An 18,571-nucleotide genomic window follows, 5' to 3' on the forward strand; every position below is an offset into this window, starting at 1 on the left:
CCTCATGAGGTAGGTTATCACATCCATTGTACAGAAGAAGAAACTGAGGTTCAGAGACTCAGAGACTTGCTTTGGGGCACAGTCTGTTATCACCAGACTTTAGCTCTACTCCCTCCCCTTGAAAGGACTTGGAGAATGAGAAAACCTAAGGGTCAGAAGAGAGAGCTGGGCCCAGCATAATGGCTCCAGTTCAGCCACCACCCTGTGCTCGGCCTTCCCCAGCTGAGTTCCCCCAACCTCTCGTCACAGCCCAGGACGTCTCAGTCATCAATCTGCAGCCACAGGGCTGGAGGCTATCCAGACTGGCCTGTTTATTTCCAAGCCAAGAGAGAATCAGTCCTTCCCTGCCAACCCCAGAGCAAGATACAGCTGGGAGTCCACATCCCCCCCCTCAAGCCTTAACATAGCAGATAAATTAGTGAAATCTTGTATAAAACATTGTACAGGGGGAAATACATACATATATATAGAGCCAGTGCTGGCACTGGGGTGCGGTTGGCTTTTTAGACACAGGTGACCAGATCCTGCCCCATCAGAGCACCTGCCCACCCCAGCACTCTTTCCCTGAAGTGGTCATCTGCTACCCTCTACCCTGGTACTGTGAGTGGTTAGCACACATCAGAGGTCCAACATCGTGCCCCCAAAGGGAACTGCTTCCTGGGTGCCCCCACCAGCCTGCTCCTCTGAGGTGGGCACCCCCTGCCCTATCCCCTCACCCAGGTAGCCTGCCTTGGCCTGGCCCCAGGAGTTCAACCCCCCAAGACCTGAAGACAAGATGGACCAAGGAATACTGTTCCCTGATATGTCTGATGGCCAGACACCATCTACACCAGGACTTTTTTTGAAAGTGGAAGGGGTTCTAATTCACTGGAAAACAGGCCTAAATCCAGACTTTCCACAAACAACAAATGGTCACCCTACTGATCAGGCTTCCCTGCTCTGAATGGGCCTGGTCCTGCACTCTTGACTTTCCAAATCACGGTCCCTACTCGCAGCAAACTCTTCTCAGACCTCTATTCCCATCTCTGTCGCCTTCTACTCTCCAAGGCCTTCTGGCATCTTGGTTACACATCACAAGGCCTCAATAATATTGGGGACCTGTAGTCCTGGGGTTGGGAGGGGTGGTTGGGATGATGCCCCTCCAAATCCCATACAGGACCTGACCACCACTCAAGGCCTTTGGTGTCAAGCCCCAGGCTTTCTGGCTCCTTGGGCCCAACCCCCCAAATCATGGCTGCCTGGGTCTGAGTAGAAAAGCAAGCCTCCACCGTGCCTTCCATCCCAAACTTGCCAAGTCTCCCCTCTCTAGGCCCTTCTGTAGCTCAAGGCCAGGGAGAAATGAACCACCAATTCCCCCATCCCCACTCACGGAGAGTGCAAAGCACTTTGTTCCGGTACCTTCCCCACTTGTTGTGCCTGCATATTCCTGATCCCACTTCAGTGTGGCTTTCATACCAGCAACCCCAGGTATCACCTCTGGATTGGCAACTGGTGGACAGGTGGAAGCTGAGAGCAACCTGTAGCACCCTGCACCCCCACCCAGACAGAGCTGGTCCCCAGCCCCTCATGAGAGCCTGACCGGCAACCACAGCCATTCTGATGGGTTCCCATTGGGTTCCCATTGGGAGCCAGTGCCCCTGCCCTTCCTTTTAGAACCTGCTCAGCAGGGCTGCTTGGAAAGCTGCTTTCAGTAAGCCCTACTAAAGCAAATAGTCCCAGATAGTGAAAACTCAGGCTCTGGGTCCTTAAAGGTCCTTCTCTTCTCCCTTCTCCTCCCTCCCACCCTCTTCTGCAGACAGTCCACAGCCACACCAAGGCTTTGGGAAACAGAAGTCCAATCCTGATCTTCCTGGGGCCAAGGCTTCACTCGTTGTCCATCTGTCTGTCTTTGGGAAACAAAGACTCTTCTGTGTCTGAGTGAGGCCACCTAACACCAGTTGCATCCTTCCCAACCCCACCAAAACAAGCGCCTGGATCCAACCCCTTGCAGGAGAGCTGAGAAAACCCTGAGCTCAGGACGTGGCCTTCCAATGGGCCCCTGAGTAGGCATAGGAGATGGGATGGCGGGTCCCAGGCCTCACAGTGAATGTGTTGATGGAGCTTCCGTACTGCGTGTTGTTGTGGGGAGACCTGGCAGGAAGCAGGAGAGAGATGAGGTTAGTATCTGCAGCTGGTTAACCATCACCCCGAGAATCTCCCCAGGGCCATCAGAGGAAGGATGGAGCTGCCCCTCAAGCCCAGGGCTTATCCTCCCCAGTGGAACCCCAGTATTGACTCATCAGCCACAGGGTTCCCTCCTGTCCAGGCCCTGTTGCCAGAGTACATGCCCAATACCCTCCTTCTCAGAACCCTTCCCTCCTAGCCTGGCTCTGGATGCAACTCGGTGATGGGAAATCTCAGCACTCAAGGACCACTCAGCTCTCCCCGACCCCACACGGGGACTCTAGGAAGACGGAGTCAGGAGAGAGAAGACAAAGGAGACAGTGGGTGTTAGGGAAGCGGGCCTTCCTGCCCCTTCTCTCTGCCCTGAGAGCCAGGAGGGAGAAAACCAAATGTCCAGGCTGATGGCTGCAGCCTGGCCAGCTCCGGGTGGTCTGGGGGTGAGCCTCCCTCTCCCCTGCTTTCCCAGCCCAGCCCCGCTCTCCCCTGCCTTCCCTGCCTAGCCCCCGTCTCCCCTGCCTTCCCTGCTCAGCTCCCCTCTCCCCTGCTTTCCCAGCCCGCTGCTCACCTGCCGGTGGCCTGCGTGCAGCCGTAGTCGCCGCCGCCGCCGCCGCCGAGAGCTTTGTACTTGGCCTCTCCGCGAGGGGCCTCCAGGGACACCTTCCGCGAGTGCAGGCCGCCGGGGGGCCCGCGGCCAGCCGAGTTGACGCGCCGCATCTCTGGGCCGCTGGGCGCTGCGAAGGGGCCCCCGGGCTGCGGCCCGAAGCAGTTGGGGAAGCTCAGGCTGCGGCCGGTGCCGCCGCGGGGCGGCCCTGGGTTGCGGTGGGGCTCCCCGACGTACAGGCGCTTCTTGATGAGCGAGCGGCCCCCACCCACGCCGGAGAAGCGCTCTAGGCCCCGGGCTGGACCTGGATCCGCGAAGTGAGAGAAGACGCGGGGTGGGCCCGCATTCGCGGGCTGCCCCAAGTCTGAGAAATTGTTCCGGGGAGGCGAACCCCGGCGCCCCAGATACTGCAAGGGGGCGGCCGGGGGCTCGGGGTCATTGCTGAATTCTGGCGGCGGCGGGATGACCTCAAAGTTGAACTCCTCCTCCTTGTCTTCCTCTGGCTTGTGGGAAGGAGAAGGAGGGGAGGAGAAAGACTTGGGCAGCAGGCGGCCCTGGAGGAGGCTGGAGGGCGCTGGTCTCTCCCAGGCCGCGGAGGCCTGGGGCTTCACCTTTGTCCAGCTGGGCCCGCTGCACGACTCCGTGTCCTCTGGGTCCCTGCGGGGCTGGAGTTCCCACTGACAGAGTCCTTTGGGTTGTCCTGGCGAGGTTAGCTGGGGGACCTTCTCAGTCTCCTTGGACACCTTGGGGACCACAGTGAAGGAGTTGGGCTGGCCCTCGTTGTACAAGATGGTATCAGACCCTGCCTTGGGCTGGCTGGGGCCTTGGAGACTCCCTGGCAGGGAGGACCGGCCCAGGGCGGCCCCCCTGGGCCTCCCCTTCTGGGCCCTCTGCTTGGCCGCAAGGAGCAGGGCCATCGGGGAGCCCCTCTCCACCACCTCCCCCGTCACCGGGTGCCTGAGGAGTTCGTCAGCAGCCTGGGATGAGACTGGGGCTTTGGGTGGCAGCTCCTGGGGCTCCTTCACCGCCACAGGCTTGCCTGACCCTGCAGCTTCTCCTCTGGACAGGGTGGGCATCACCACAGCCACCTCTCTGCTGGAGCTGTTCTGGCTGCAATGGGGCTTGTAGAGACACGGCACCTCTTCTCGCCCAGGTGATATCTTTGGGGGGAAGGCTGGAGATGAGAGGGCTCCCTGTGTAGGAGGCTTACTGGTCTCTGAGGAGTGCCCCTCTACCTCTGGCTTGGAGGGCACTGCAAGTTCTTCATGTTCTGGCTTCTCCCACTGCCCAGCTGGGACCAGGTTCTTTTCTGCTATCAGTTGGGAAGATGTGATGGGTAGAGGTGTGGCCTTGGGTGGTGTGGCTGGCCCAGACGTGGCTTTGGGTGTTGTGGCTGGTCCAGGTACGGCTTTGGGTGTTGTGGCTGGTCCAAGCATGGCCTTGGGTGGTGTGGCTGGTCCGGGCATGGCCTTGGGTGGTGTGGCTGGTCCGGGCGTGGCCTTGGGTGGTGTGGCTGGTCCGGGCGTGGCCTTGGGTGTTGTGGCTGGTCCAGGTACGGCCTTGGGTGGTGTGGCTGGCCCGGGCGTGGCCTTGGGTGGTGTGGCTAGTTCAGGTGTGGCCTTGGGTGGTGTGGCTGGCCCGGGCGTGGCCTTGGGTGGTGTGGCTGGTTCAGGTGTGGCCTTGGGTGGTGTGGCTGGTTCAGGTGTGGCCTTGGGTGGTGTGGCTGGTCCGGGCGTGGCCTTGGGTGGTGTGGCTGGTTCAGGTGTGGCCTTGGGTGAGGTGGCTGGTCCAGGTGTGACCTTGGACTGGAGTGGTGTGTTTGGCAGAGGGGTGGTGGATAGAGGTGGCAGATTCTTGGCCACAGGCTTGGGGAATTTGCTGTTATCATCTCTGTTTTCAAAGATTCTTCCCCCTTCTGGCTGAGGTTTGGGAGGCAGAGACCCTCTGCTGGGCCTGGCCTCCTTCTCAGCTAATGAGGAAAGCTGGGCCTCCAGCTTCTTCCGGATCTCCCAGACGCTAGGAGTTGGTGCGTCTTGGGGGAGGTAGTCCACAGGAGGGAGGATCAGGCTGGTGGCAGCCTTCTTTGGCCGGCTGCAGGGACTCTCCTCAGGAACACTTGAGGGGGCCTCCTTCTCTGGCGGGCTCGGGGGGGCCTCCTTCTGTAGCAGACTCGGGGGCGCCTCTTTCGCAGGCAAGCTGGGACGCTTGTGGTCCTCTCTTTCCTGAGAGGCTGCCGTTGGACCTGGTCTGTGACTGGCGAGCCGGTCCTCTCTCCTGGAGCCGCAAAGATAGGCTGACAGCTGGTCCCGCAGCTTTGCCATCTGGCTGGGGTCCCGCCAGTCCATGGGCTCCGAAGACACTGTCTCCTCCGGGCTGGGGGGTTCAGGTTTGGGTTTGGGAGCAGGAGAGCCAGACTTGGGTCTTTTCATCAAGCCAGCAGGTGCAGGGGCTGCCTTCTCAGCAGGTGGCAGAGGAGGGGCGGCTGGGGGCAGCGGGGGTGCTGGCGGAGGGAGTGGGGGTGCAGGAGGGGGCAGGGGAGGGGCTGGAGGTGGCGTCTCGGCTTGTTCACTGCTCTGGACCTGAGGCTGGCCCCGCCTCGGACCGGCCGGTGCCACAGCACCGGGCTCCTTGGGGAGCGCTAGCTCAGCAGCCCTGTCGGGGTAGGCCTGGCACGCAGAGCGGATATGGAAGCTGGGAGGCAGTGAGGGTCGAATGGGGCCCTTCTTGGTGGACTCTTTGTCCTCAGGAGGAGTCCCTTGTGCCTCTGGAATAGAGATGGACGAAGTCCTGACTGGGGTTGGGGGAGGCACCTTGAATGACCGGGGGAAGGTGAGGTGGGACTCCGGACCTGGGAGGGCCTCCGTGGGCTCAGCAGGGCTCCTGGGGGCGCTGCTTCTGGGGGCCTCTGGCTGCCTGCCATTCAGCGCCACTTCCGATTTCCACTTGGTGACACCCCCAGCGGGGAAGAGGCGTGTCCCCATGGTATGAGGAGACCCTGGGGCTGGGGGTGTCAGGGCTGGCAAGAGGGGTAGAGGTGGGGCTTGAACGGCCTGGGGTGGGGCGGGCGGAATGAAGTCAGGAGGCGTGGGTGTGGATGGGGAGGAAACGGTGGGTGGCGGGGGAAGGGCCCCCATTCCTGGGGGCAGAGCTGGGGCTGTGCTGGGTGGGGGTGGGGGTGGTGATTCCAGCAGGGGAGGAGGTGGGGGAGCTGTGGAGGGTGGAGGTGGCGGTGAGAACTCTGGAGGCTGCAGAGCGCCTAGGGGTGGCGCCGGCGCTGGGCCTGGAGGAGGTGGGGGGATGAGTAAGTCCTGGCCATAGTGCCCAGGCCTTAGGTCCCCCACAGAGCTGTATAGTCGGAGGTTGCCATTGACGAGCGTGCTGGTGCCTGAAAGGAGGGAGAGGCAGAGGTGAGGAGGGTGAGTGGGCAGTGCGGGCTTGCTGACCTCCTGAGAGAGCAGCTGGCTGGTTTCGTGAACACCAAGCGAGAAGCAGCCATGTCTCCAGTCTCCTGACCTCTCCTGGGAGGGACCCTCTGCTTTCCAGGGAGGGACCCCTGCCCCTGCCTGTCCCTGGCACAGCCTCTGGAGCCTGTGCTGAATTTTCTCCATTGGCTTCCAAGGCTCAGGCTTCACGCTTCTCTGCCCTGCTCACAGTCCTATATATAATCCCTTTTCTCTTCAGTTAGCCCCTTGGAGTGCACCGGGTGTTTCTTACAGGTGCCTCAGCTGGTACAAAGCCAGAAACGCCAGGGTTCAAATCCAGGCTCTCCACTTACTAAATGTGTGACCTTGGACACACTGGTTAAACTTGCTGAGCCTCAGTTTCATTATCTGTAAAATGGGAATAACGTCAGCAATTGCCTCTTAAAGCTGTTGTGAGCATTAAGAGAATTTATGTAAAAGCATGGAAAGAGCTTATCAGGTGCTGCTGCTGCTACTGCTGAGTTGCTTCAATCGTGTCCGACTCTGTGCAACCCCATAGATGGCAGCCTGCCAGGCTCCCCGGTCCCTGGGATTCTCCAGGTAAGAACACTAGAGTGGGTTGCCATTGCCTTCTCCAGTGCATGAAAGTGGAAAGTGAAAGTGAAGTTGCTCAGTCGTGTCCGACTTTTAGCAACCCCATGGACTGCAGCCTACCAGGCTCCTCCATCCATGGGATTTTCCAGGCAAGAGTACTAGAGCGGGGTGCCATTGCCTTCTCCATATCAGGTGCTAGGTCCAGAGAATGGTAATCACTTTGATTACTACCACCTGTGCTTAACTTTTCATTCTGCATAAGACGGGGAAGCTGGGAAAGATAGGAAGTCATGGATGGAAGTAGGGGCCTGGACACCTCGGTGAGGAAGTTTGGGTGAAAGTTTGGGAGGAAGAAATCTGCGTGAGCAACTCCTGCTTTCTAAAGATCCTGAATCTACCAAGAACCCAGAGAACCTCACAGAGAACTGGAATGGACTCTGGACTGCCGGATGGATGGGGTGTGTAGAAATGAATTGACTTGGATGATTCAGGCACTAGAGAGATACTGAGTCCTCCACCCTGGCCCCAGAGGCTCAAATCCCTATCCCCCGGCCCCAGTCCCTGCCCCCTCCCTAGTGTCTGCAGACCACCAGGATGCCCTGGTTACTCCTCTCTGAGGGGCACATATCCTTTGCCTCCCCCACCTCTCAATTTCTGGCACAGAATGAAACAAACCCAGAAATGTGCAGCTCTGACGGGCTCCTCCCAGTTTCCTGACTTCAAAATAAAGACCAGACAACATCCATTGAGCACCCAAGTGTTAAGAGCTGGGACACAGCAGAAAAGACAAACCAAAAAATAGTCAAAATACTGGCCCTCTGGCAGCTTGTGTTTTAATGGGACAATTTAATAGACAGTGAATATATTAGTAAATTTCCAGCACATCGAGGTGAAGAGTGATACGGAGGGGAAACCCAGGAGGGGTGCCGAGGGTGCAGTGTGAATAGCAAGGTCCGGGAAGACCTGGCTGAGAAGGTGACATTGGAGCAAAGACGGAATGAGAGAGAGTGAGCGAGCTGTGCACACGTGCAAGGGAAGAACAGACTGGACAGCAGGAAGTGCAACGGCCCGAGGCTGGAAACGAGCCTGGATCTTGAAGGAGCAGCAAGGAGAGTGGGATGAGACGAGAAAGCCAGCAGATTAAGCCAGGTGGGGCCGGATTCTGGCTGTCCTGGCAAGAACCCTTCCGTTAGGTGACAAGGGAAGTTGCTGGTGGGTTTTGAGCAGGGATCTGACAAGAAGTGACTCACTTCCTATCCAGTACTTTGCACCTCCAGAACTGGAATTGTCTTGCCGGAGATAAGGAGGGGCAAGGGGTTAAGTGACTTGCCCCAGGGAGTGAGGCTAATATGCGGGGGAGCTGGGATTCAAAGCCAGGGCTGCCTGACTCCAGGGTTCTTTCTATCACTCACGCTGCCCTTGTTCCTGCTCTGGCCACGTCCCTAACCATCCTTCCTCCCCTGGGCCTTAGCCCTGGCTCTCCTCATCTCCCACCCACAGCAGCTAGCAGCCAAGAGGCCTGGAGACTCCAGCTTTATCACCAGCTGGGGAGGGAGGTCCAGATGCTTGGGCTTAAGGAGGAAATTAGAAAGATGGACAAGTCTCAAGCCTGGGGTCCTCTTACCTGTCGCTTGTTTGTCTGCAAAGCTGTCTGGCACACAGGGTGTGGGTACAGCCAGTCCATGGTTTTCCTGGGCATCCTGAAAGACAGCAGAACCATCAGGGGACAGGGAAAGACAGACAGTTCTTAACTTGCTGCTCCGTGAGGCTGTTATAATTGCTGGAAAGTCCACAGGGATAACCTTGTAATTATACTGAAATATGGGCTCAGTTAAAAGGGTGAATTCTGTGATATAGTCAAGTCTTGTTATTTGTGGTAGTTAGGGTCTGTGAAATTGCTGCAAACAGTGAATTAGTAAAAACTGGAGCCATGCCTTGAGGGAAATACAGGGTAAAGATTCTGTAAATCTTGGTCAAGTCACTTTCATCAGCTGATCAATATACAACTTTGTCTTTATGCGTGTTTCTCTTTAAAGATACCTTATTTAATGTCTGTTGTTAACTCCCTGATATTGAACTCATGGCCAGCAGCACCATAACTCACGCCTTGGAAGCTTACCTATTTTCTCTGTAAGGTACTTCGTAGCTTCCTTGCACGTAGGGATATTAGACAGCACATCGGCCCTGTGCTTCGGGGGCATTTTATTTTATTTATTTATTTTTTTTTCATTTTATTTAATTTTTAAAATTAAAAATGTTTTTCTAGCCATTCCACTCAACATGTGGGATCTTAGTTGCCCGACCAGGGATCTAACCCATGCCCCTCTGCATTGGAGACACAGAGTCTTAACCATTGGACTACCAGGGAAGTCCTTGAGGGCTATTTTTAAATAGCAAAACCACCAACAAAAAGCAAAGAAATATGAAAAGCACGGCACTAAACAGAAAAGGACGCAAAATGTCCTGTTCGACCTCAGCTGGTTCTCTGTGCAGCACTGGCAAACCTTTCACTGCTCCGCTCGAGCCAACTGATTTGGGGGGTTACAAATAAATTTTAGTGAGTAGGCGAATTACAGGTACCGAATCTGCAAATAATGAGAGTCAACTGTATATAAATCTCAACTGAAACAGATAAAAACAAAACAAAACTGTTCATGACTCCCCAGGGATGTCCACAAGATCAAAAGCCAACCCCCCTTGGCCTGGCCTCCCGTTGACGCTTAGTTTTCATTAGGTAGTTACAGAAAAGTAAATAAGAAAAGAGCGGTGACCTGGAGTATTGACAACACTGTGGATACCTTTCAGATCTCTAGGCTTGCAGACCATAATGCGTTTACACAGCTGTTGGTCTGTACATACAATTTTGCATTCTATTTTTTTTTTCCCTCCAAACACACATTTCCATATGTCAACAAAGTCCACACACCTGTCCTTTAGAGGAGCTGTGGGGCGTTTTATGGTAGCTTTCAAGGTCCTCAACACCCTGGCAGTATCCTTCAGGCTAGTGTTAATTTCCATTCACCTGTTACAGCAAATCCAACAATCTAACTGAACCAGCTCCCTCTCTAGGATCCTTCCAACCCACCCCTCTGGTTCACGTTCATCCCTGATACTGGGTGTTGGTCAGGCTGTGCCCCTCTTCCCACTGTCCATTTCTAACAGTAACACCCCTTGCTCTGTGCTGTGAACACATGCTCACCATCACACCACCCTGCAATGAAGAAGTTGTCCCCGTGAGCCAGAGAACGCAGAGGTTTAGAAGTCTGACAAGTTGTTTACACTCTCACGACCAGTGGTGCTAAGCCCAGGTCTGTGGAGCTCCCCCGCTGAGTATTTGCTTCACTAAAGTCCAAGTCTCTAACCCTAAAAGGATTCACAGAGCCCCTCTAGAAAGACAGTAGAGGGAATGAGAAAATTCTGGAGCCAGATTGCTTGAATTTGAATTCTAGCTCTGCCTTCCACTGGCTATATGACTCAGCCAATGACTTAGGTTCTCTGTGCCTCAGTTTCCTTGACTATGAAACTGATTTAAAAATAAAATTTACTGGGACTTCCCTGGCAGTCCAGTGGTTAAGACTCCACACTCCCAGTGGCAGCGGGCACAGGTTCGATCCCTGGTTGGGGAACTAGGTTCTCACATGCCACACAGCATGGTCACAAAAGAAAAATAGAATTTACCTATTCTAGGGAAGTTGTGAGGATTAAGTGATGCAATACACAAAACACACTTAGCTCCTGGCATGCAGTGAAAACCCAACAAACGTTGCTGCTGCTGCTGCTAAGTCGCTTCAGTCGTATCCGCCTCTGTGCGACCCCATAGACGGCAGCCCACCGGGCTCCCCGTCCCTGGGATTCTCCAGGCAAGAACACTGGAGTGGGTTGCCATTTCCTTCTCCAATGCATGAAAGTGAAAAGTGAAAGTGAAGTCGCTCAGTCGTATCCGACTCCTATCGACCCCATGGACTGCAGCCTACCAGGCCCCTCCGTCCATGGGATTTTCCAGGCAAGGGTACTGGAGTGGGGTGCCATTGCCTTCTCCAACAAACGTTAGCTCTTGTTATTCCTACAGAGCCATCCCTTGTCTGCACCAGGCCATACTGACCGACTGCTGTTCAGAGCAACCCGCAGCCAAGTCCCACAAGGGAGGACTCCTGTTCGCGCTCTAGATATTCCCCCAGTTCCTCCTATGAGATCTGGTTGCTCCTTGGAGCCCACGGACATGTCTTATATGAATCCCCCAAACATGGACACATAGTAAGCCAAGCTATTACTCACTGATGGGCTGATGGCGCCAACTCTCTAGACTTAATGGTTTAATATATACGAAGAGGGATTCAAGGCAGATGTTTCACAAATATCCACAAGACCTCGGGGTACCAAGGGCAGTCTCAGAATTAGTCTCTGGTTATATGAGGGCAGCAAACAACTCATTTTATTCTTAAAGAATTCTGAAGAACTGGAATGGCCTTGCTCCACCATCTACTTTTTTTCTGCCTCTGTTTGAGTCAAATGGCCACATACTTGTTCTCAACCTCTCTCAACCCTGCATTCTGAGATGCGGTACATAGTGCACGAGAGGCAGTACACAAGACTGTCTAGCTGTTCAGTCGCTAAGTCCTGTCCAACTCTTTGCAGTATACCCACGACTGATTGGCTAATAACCCTCATGGAGTACGTATACTCTGATTTTGATGAGATGGAGGCCAGGCCTTTAAAAGCCAGGGTTGAAAAAAAAAATAAAAATAAAAGCCAGGGTTGAGCTCTCATTACTCTTTTGCACATAATTGGAAAGTAGAAAGACCTAGGGACTTTTCATCAAGAGTTTTCAGAGTCCAGTCGTGCTCTGGATTTTGCCTGTGCGTGTGTGATGTTGCCAGGAGTGTGAGCTTGGATGAGCCGTAGCAACTATGATGTTCATCTATCATTTATGCACCTACTGTGTGCCAGCACTATGTTATCTCAAATCCCTTAAGAGACAGGGTGCAAACCTAGGCCTCCCAACTTCCCTTTTCTACAAATCAGAGACTCATTTTCTTCATGTATAAAATGGAGGTATTTCCTGCTTTGTGGGGCCATTATGACGACCACAGGAGATAATGCTCCTAACCCAGGAATCTGTGTTCTAAATCTTCTTCCCACAAAAGTGAAAATATTGTGAGCAATCAAAGCAGGCTGCCTGGAATCCCAGAAGCACCTTCTGGGTCACCCTATAATTATGTGTGAATGAGGAACACAGACGGACTTTATGGGCTGGAGGTAATACTGTCCACCCCACCTTTGATCTTAACTCTGAAAACGCATTAGATCCCAAAGACCACAGGATGGAAGTCTGTCTCCTGAGCGGCCTTGGAACGCACACACACACACACACACACAGAGTCCAGAACACACCTATCACATCCCCACAGTGCTTGAGGTGCTGTGGTACTCTGTTACCCTTGGGGTAGGTCCCAAAGTCCAGCCTCACTCCTTCAGTTCAGTTCAGTCGCTCAGTCGTGTCCAACTCTTTGCAACCCCATGAATTGCAGCACGCCAGGCCTCCCTGTCCATCACCAACTCCCGGAGTTCACCCAAACCCATGTCCATTGAGTCGGTGATGCCATCCAGCCATCTCATCTTCTGTCGTCCCCTTCTCCTCTTGCCCCCAATCCCTCCCAGCATCAGGGTCTTTTCCAATGAGTCAACTCTTCACATGAGGTGGCCAAAGTATTGGAGTTTCAGCTTCAGCATCAGTCCTTCTAATGAACACCCAGGACTGATCTCCTTTAGGATGGACTGGTTGAATCTCCTTGCAGTCCAAGGGACTCTCAAGAGTCTTCTCCAACACCACAGTTCAAAAGCATCAGTTCTTTGGCACTCAGCTTTCTTCACAGTCCAACTCTCACATCCATACATGACTACTGGAAAAACCATAGCCTTGACTAGACAGACCTTTTTTGGCAAAGTAATGTCTCTGTTTTTTAATATGCTATCTAGATTGGTCATAACTTTCCTTCCAAGGAGTAAGCATCTTTTAATTTCATGGCTGCAGTCACCATCTGCAGTGATTTTGGAGCCCCCAAAAATAAAGTTTGATACTGTTTCCACTGTTTCCCCATCTATTTCCCATGAAGTGATGGGACCAGATGCCATGATCTTAGGAGCCCCCAATACTGAAATGAATGCAGCTCCAAGCCCCAGCTGGCCCTGCTTCTTCCCCTCCCACCTACCTGGGCTAGCTGTCCCTTCCACCAGCGTGGACTGAGGAAGGCAAATACAAACTCATTTTAATGCAAGTGCTAGTAAAACAGACCTGGAAGGTACGTCACTCCCCTCTCAACACGGGGACCCAGGGAGCTGGCATCCAGTGCCCTGGCTTGGGTGGTGACAGAGTTCAGTGTGCAAATGCACAGGTGTGAACAGCATCCATCTCCACGGGGAGTGAACTTCCTCACCTGCCTCCCTTAGCCTCAGAGGACAGAGTCTTTTCCAATGAGTCAACTCTTCGCATGAGATGGCCAAAGTACTGGAGTTTCAGCTTTAGCATCATTCCTTCCAAAGAAATCCCAGGGCTGATCTCCTTCAGAATGGACTGGTTGGATCTCCTTGCAGTCCAAGGGATTCTCAAGAGTCTTCTCCAACACCACAGTTCAAAAGCATCAATTCTTTGGCGCTCAGCCTTCTTCACAGTCCAACTCTCACATCCATCTGTACCACGTGCTCTGTCTTCCATCTCTTAATTCATTTACTTTTCACAACATGAGATGCGATCGGTGTTATTACACCTCCCCTTTACAGATGAGCAAACTGAGGCAGAAAGGTTAGGTGACTTGCCTAAGAACTCACAGCTAGTTAGGTATCACTGTCTTTCCAAGCATCTACCCGTCACCCACACCCCCAGCTTTTCACCTGGCTCTGCCAGGCACATCCTGTGTCCCTCCCTTCCTGCTACCCCGAAAGCTTGGCCCTCCTTCAGTCCTCACTGTCTGTTACCCAGACAGACAGACTACTGCTATCATCTCCCTGGCTTCTGCCTCACCCCATTTTTTAAGCCTGATGCCAGGATGTTCTTTCTAAAATGCATCTCAGGGAGTTCCCTGGTGGTCCAGTGATTAAGACTCTGCCTCCCAATGCAGGGGACACAGATTCAGTCCCTGGCTGGGGAACTAAGATCCCACCTGATTCGGAGCAACTAAGCCTGGGGGCCACAACTGCTGAGCTCCCATGTCCCAACTAGAGAGAAGCCCTGGAGTCACAAATAAGACCCAATGCAACGAAAAATAAATAAATATTTTTTTAAAAAGAAAGAAAGAAATAAAATGCATCCCAGAGCAGGTCCCTTCCCTGTTCAGCGTCCTTCTGTCGGTCCGGAGGATGACACCCAAACGCCTTCGCATGGCGTTCTAGACTTTTCATAAGCTGTCCTGTCCACAGCTCCCGCCACATTCTCCCACCCGCTCCACAAACTCTGGGCTCCAGTTAGTGGTTCTCGTGTTTTTCCACCAGTGTCCCTGGAGACCTGCCTCACTCAAGAGCAAATGGGCTCCCTGCAGCAGGGATCTTCAGTACGGCAGAGAGACCACTCCTTGGAGGGAGTATTTGGAGGTTCTGGGGGTGAATCTATAGCTTGAAAAAGCCCCTAAATGATTTGGCTCTACTTCTCTCCCCCACCGTGCAGAATCACTGCAGCTGCTTGAGATTCACTCCCACATACTCTCAGACCTCCCAAATCTTGCTTTGCTCTTTTTTTTATTAGAGTATAGTAGATTTAAAATGTGTTAGTTTCTGCTGCACAATAAAATCAATCAGTTATGCATATAGCTATATCCAGTCTTTTTAAAATTCTATTCCCATATGGGTCATTACAGAGTATTGAGAAGAGTTCCCTGTGCTATACAGTAGATCCTTATTAACTATCTCCTTTAACTTTGGCTCTTATTCTTAGATGCCCTTCTTTGTCCAGCTAACTCCTACCTATCCTTTAAACCCTAGATTAAATACCCCTCCTCCACGAAGCCCTCCTTGGCAACCTCAGCCCGAGTTCATTTCTCTTCTCAGTGTGTTCCTCACCCTGTGTGTGCATTCTGATACCTGACATTTATTAGGTGCCTACTATGCGCTAGGCACTGTTCTGAGTACTTCACATGTAGCAACCTAGTTAATCGTCGTAGTAACCCTAAGAGGTAGGTTGTTGTTTTTATTGTATAGAAGATGAAACAGAGGCACAGAGAGGCTGAGTACATCGCCCAAGGTCATAGAGCTAATAAACAGCAGCGTTGATACTGGAACTCGGAGCCTGCCCTCTTTGCCACTATTCACACTCACACTTTTCCTCCAGCATGCTGCTGCTGCTAAGTCGTGTCAGTCGTGTCCGACTCTGTGCGACCCCATAGACGGCAGCCCACCAGGCTCCCCCGTCCCTGGGATTCTCCAGGCAAGAACACTGGAGTGGGTTGCCATTTCCTTCTCCAATGCATGAAAGTGAAAAGTGAAAGTGAAGTCACTCAGTCGTGTCCGACTCTTATAGACCCCATGGACTGCACCCTACCAGGCTCCTTTGCCCATGGGATTTTCCAGGCAAGAGTACTGGAGTGGGGTGCCATTGCCTTCTCCTCCAGCATAAACGGGGCCTGTTACAGGTGGCCCTGGTCTCTGCTGGCCCAGCCCAGCCTGTCTGTGGGTAGGGGGATGGCTGATTCTTTTTGCCCCACCTGGCACAGACAGGGCAATTCAGTGAGAGTTGGATGAGTGAAGAAACTCCTGGATGAATGAATGAGAGGTGGCAGGAACACAGGACAGGGAGGTGTAAAGTCTGTGTTCTGGCGCCAGACCCACCACCAATTAACTGGGAACAAAGGGCCTCCTTCCCTCCCTCCTGTGAACGCTCTTTAGGATCATCTCCAGCCTGGCGTTCTGTGAGTCCCGGCCCATAAGTCCCACCTGTGCTCAGCTCACCTGTGCCATGTGGGCAGCGGCCTGAACACCAGAGGCCACCCTTCCACGACCAGGTGTTGAGATGGACCTCCGTCTTTGTCTCGGGAGAGTTCTTGGGGTGAGGGGGGCGGCGGAACAAGGTGGGGCAGGGGAAGAGGAAGGGAGAGGAGGGGGGAGGGAGGAGTCTGTGAAGCTGCTTTTCCAGGAGTCACAGGGCGAGGCCAAGCGGGCAGGACTGGGCCTGAGGTCACCTCTGGCTCCATCGTGGGCCTGTGACTGCCGCAGTCAGCCAAGGGCTGCCCCACCCTCAGCACGCTTGCCCTGGGAAAATCACAGACCCCACGCCCCAGGGGGCTGCCTGCAGGGGCTGGCGTACCCCTCAAGCAGACTCAGGAGGGAGACGTGTCTGGCCCTTGAAGGACAGCGGCCCCACATCGAGGGACAGGGTGTGGCCACCCGGTGGGCAAGGGAAATGACCAAGAACATGCAAATGAGCATCTGAGCCCCTCTGCTGGGGCAGCCTCTTGGTGCCTCCATCCTCAGCCAGGCCACCCCCACTCCGCAACAGCAGCCTTGCTCAATGCCTGGGGCAGAGTCCAGGTGGGGCATTCCCCCTGAAGCTGGGCCTCAGCCCTTCCCGAACCCACACCCGGACAACACCCAGAAGCTAAGATCCCCGTCACCTTGCCCACTCCCCAGCTCAGTCAAGCAGCCCCATCACAGCCTTGTATACTGAAAGGTCACCCGGCAATGATTAGCTGGCAGGGAGCCTAGGGACGGAAATGCCATTCTGAGAATATTTATATATATTTCCTTCCTTATACTTGTCTCTATTTTCAGTTCTGAACAATGAACTTCTGTTTCCTTCACAATTAAAAAATACACACACACACAATCCGTAGTTTTTTGTTTTTGTTTTTTTAAGTTCTTGTAATCAAGAAGAGCATGGGACTTACTTCCCTGGTGCTCCAGTGGGTCAAAATCCACTGTGCAATTCGAGGGATGTGGGTTCGATCTGTGGTTGGGGAACTAAGATCCTCCATGCTGCATAGCAACTAAGCCTGTGAACCACAACTAGAGAGTCCAGGTGTTGCCACACCAGTTCCTGCGTAATGCAGTGAAGATGCTGCATGATGCAGTGAAGATCCTGTGTGCTGTCCCTAAGACCCAGTGCAGCCAAATAAATGAATACTTAAAAAAAGAAGAAAAGCATGGATTTTGTAGGTGGGTAGACCACACTGGAGAAGGCAATGGCACCCCACTCCAGTACTGTTGCCTGGAAAATCCCATGGACGGAGGAGCCTGGTAGGCTGCAGTCCATGGGGTCGCTAAGAGTCGGACATGACTGAGCGACTTCACTTTCACTTTCCACTTTCATGCACTGGAGAAGGAAATGGCAACCCACTCCAGTGTTCTTGCCTGGAGAATCCCATGGACGGAGAAGCCTGGTAGGCTGCAGTCCATGGGGTTGCACACAGTCGAACACAACTGAAGCGACTTAGCAGCAGCAGCAGCAGCAGACCACTCTGGCAATCTTAATTTAACTCCATCGTCTCAAAGATAGAATCACACACTCCGTGGTCAGGAAGTGTGCCCCCTTCTTGCCTTTTGAGGTTCAGTTTTCTCATCTGTAAGATGGGGTTGATCCCACCTCTGTGGGTTTGCTGTGACATCAGAGGCCTCCCCACACCTAAAGAGATCCCACAGAGAAGCACTCAAGGAGGGGGCATCTCTCTGGGCCCCCACCCCTCAGGTCCTAACAAGGCTCAGTGGGTGAGCAGTGGCCCGAGTCCATGGATACTCTGTTCTGGGAGGGACTCCTGGGATGTGTCTGTCTGGTTGGGCTTGAAGAGATAGATGGGTGCTTCCCCGAAGTTAGGGCCAGGTCACCGGGAATCCCCTACTGCCCTTTTGACCACAAATATTTCAGAGTTAAAGAGAAGGAGGAAAGAAAGCAGAAAAGAGGAGGGGAGGAAAGCATTCACTATTTGAGGACTGAGGTTGTCTCCCCCTTAAAGTTATAGGGAGTCAGAGCCCACCACTAGCCCCCTGATGCACCACCAAGGATCTGGGGGACAGCCTCACCCCACCGATGGCCCCGGCCCAGTCCCCTTGCCCTCCCTGGGCCGGGACACACATCCTCATACCTGGGGTTCCTCAGATCGCAGGCCAACCCCAAGGGTGGGTCACAAGGGTTGGGCCAACAGGCTACACACAGTTGACCTTGAGTGCGAGCCAGCTCAGAGCCTTAGTGACACACTATGGAATGCAAACTTCCTCACAGATTCCTCCAGGAGCCTGGCTGGGGCACCTCAGGGGGCGGTGCAGAGCTCGGGGGGTGAGGGAGGTGACCCTGAGTCAGAATCAGAGCCGGGAATGGTTGGGAACACTGCGGAAGGCTGGGGAGCAGGGGGACGGGCCCCCGGAGTGAGGGCCACAAGGAAACCCCTCCCGGCACCCAGCGTCCCCAGCTGGGTGAAGCCCTGGCGGTTGTTTCCCGGCTTTGGAGGACCCAGTGAGCATTTAAAATCAAGAGCTCCAGGACCTTCCTGGTGGTCCAGTGGTCAAGACTTCACCTTCCAGTGCAGGGGGTGTGAGTTTGATCCCCGGATGGGGAGCTAAGACCCCACATGCCTTGTCAAAACCCCAAAATAGAACAGAAGCAATACTGTAACAATTCAATAAAGACTTTAAAAAAAATGGTCCATGTAAAAAAAAATAACCTTAGGAAAAAAAAATTTTTTTAATATAAAAAGAGCTCCAGGACTTCCTTGCCCCAGCCCCTGCCCTCTGCTGAAGCTCATGCCTCCTTCCTGGGGGACGAATTCCACAAACAATACTGTCTTACTCTGGACCGACCTGCCACCCCAGGATCTCT

General features: G+C 53.8%; 1 protein-coding gene across 1 annotated transcript in view; it reads right to left on the bottom strand.

Annotated features, from left to right (window-relative positions):
- Positions 1-287: 287 nt before the first annotated feature.
- Positions 288-18,571, bottom strand: part of C23H6orf132 (chromosome 23 C6orf132 homolog) — a 34,851-nt gene continuing 16,567 nt past the window's right edge. Inside the window, exons 3-5 of the mRNA XM_024983839.2 lie at positions 8,405-8,480; positions 2,729-6,149; positions 288-2,130 (exon numbers count right to left, since the gene is read on the bottom strand). Coding sequence (XP_024839607.1) covers positions 2,013-2,130; positions 2,729-6,149; positions 8,405-8,480 — 3,615 coding nt within the window. The 3' untranslated portion in view covers positions 288-2,012. The remainder of the gene's footprint in view (positions 2,131-2,728; positions 6,150-8,404; positions 8,481-18,571) is intronic.

The sequence above is a fragment of the Bos taurus genome, chromosome 23, assembly GCF_002263795.3.
Source record: "Bos taurus isolate L1 Dominette 01449 registration number 42190680 breed Hereford chromosome 23, ARS-UCD2.0, whole genome shotgun sequence".
Lineage (NCBI taxonomy): Eukaryota > Metazoa > Chordata > Mammalia > Artiodactyla > Bovidae > Bos > Bos taurus.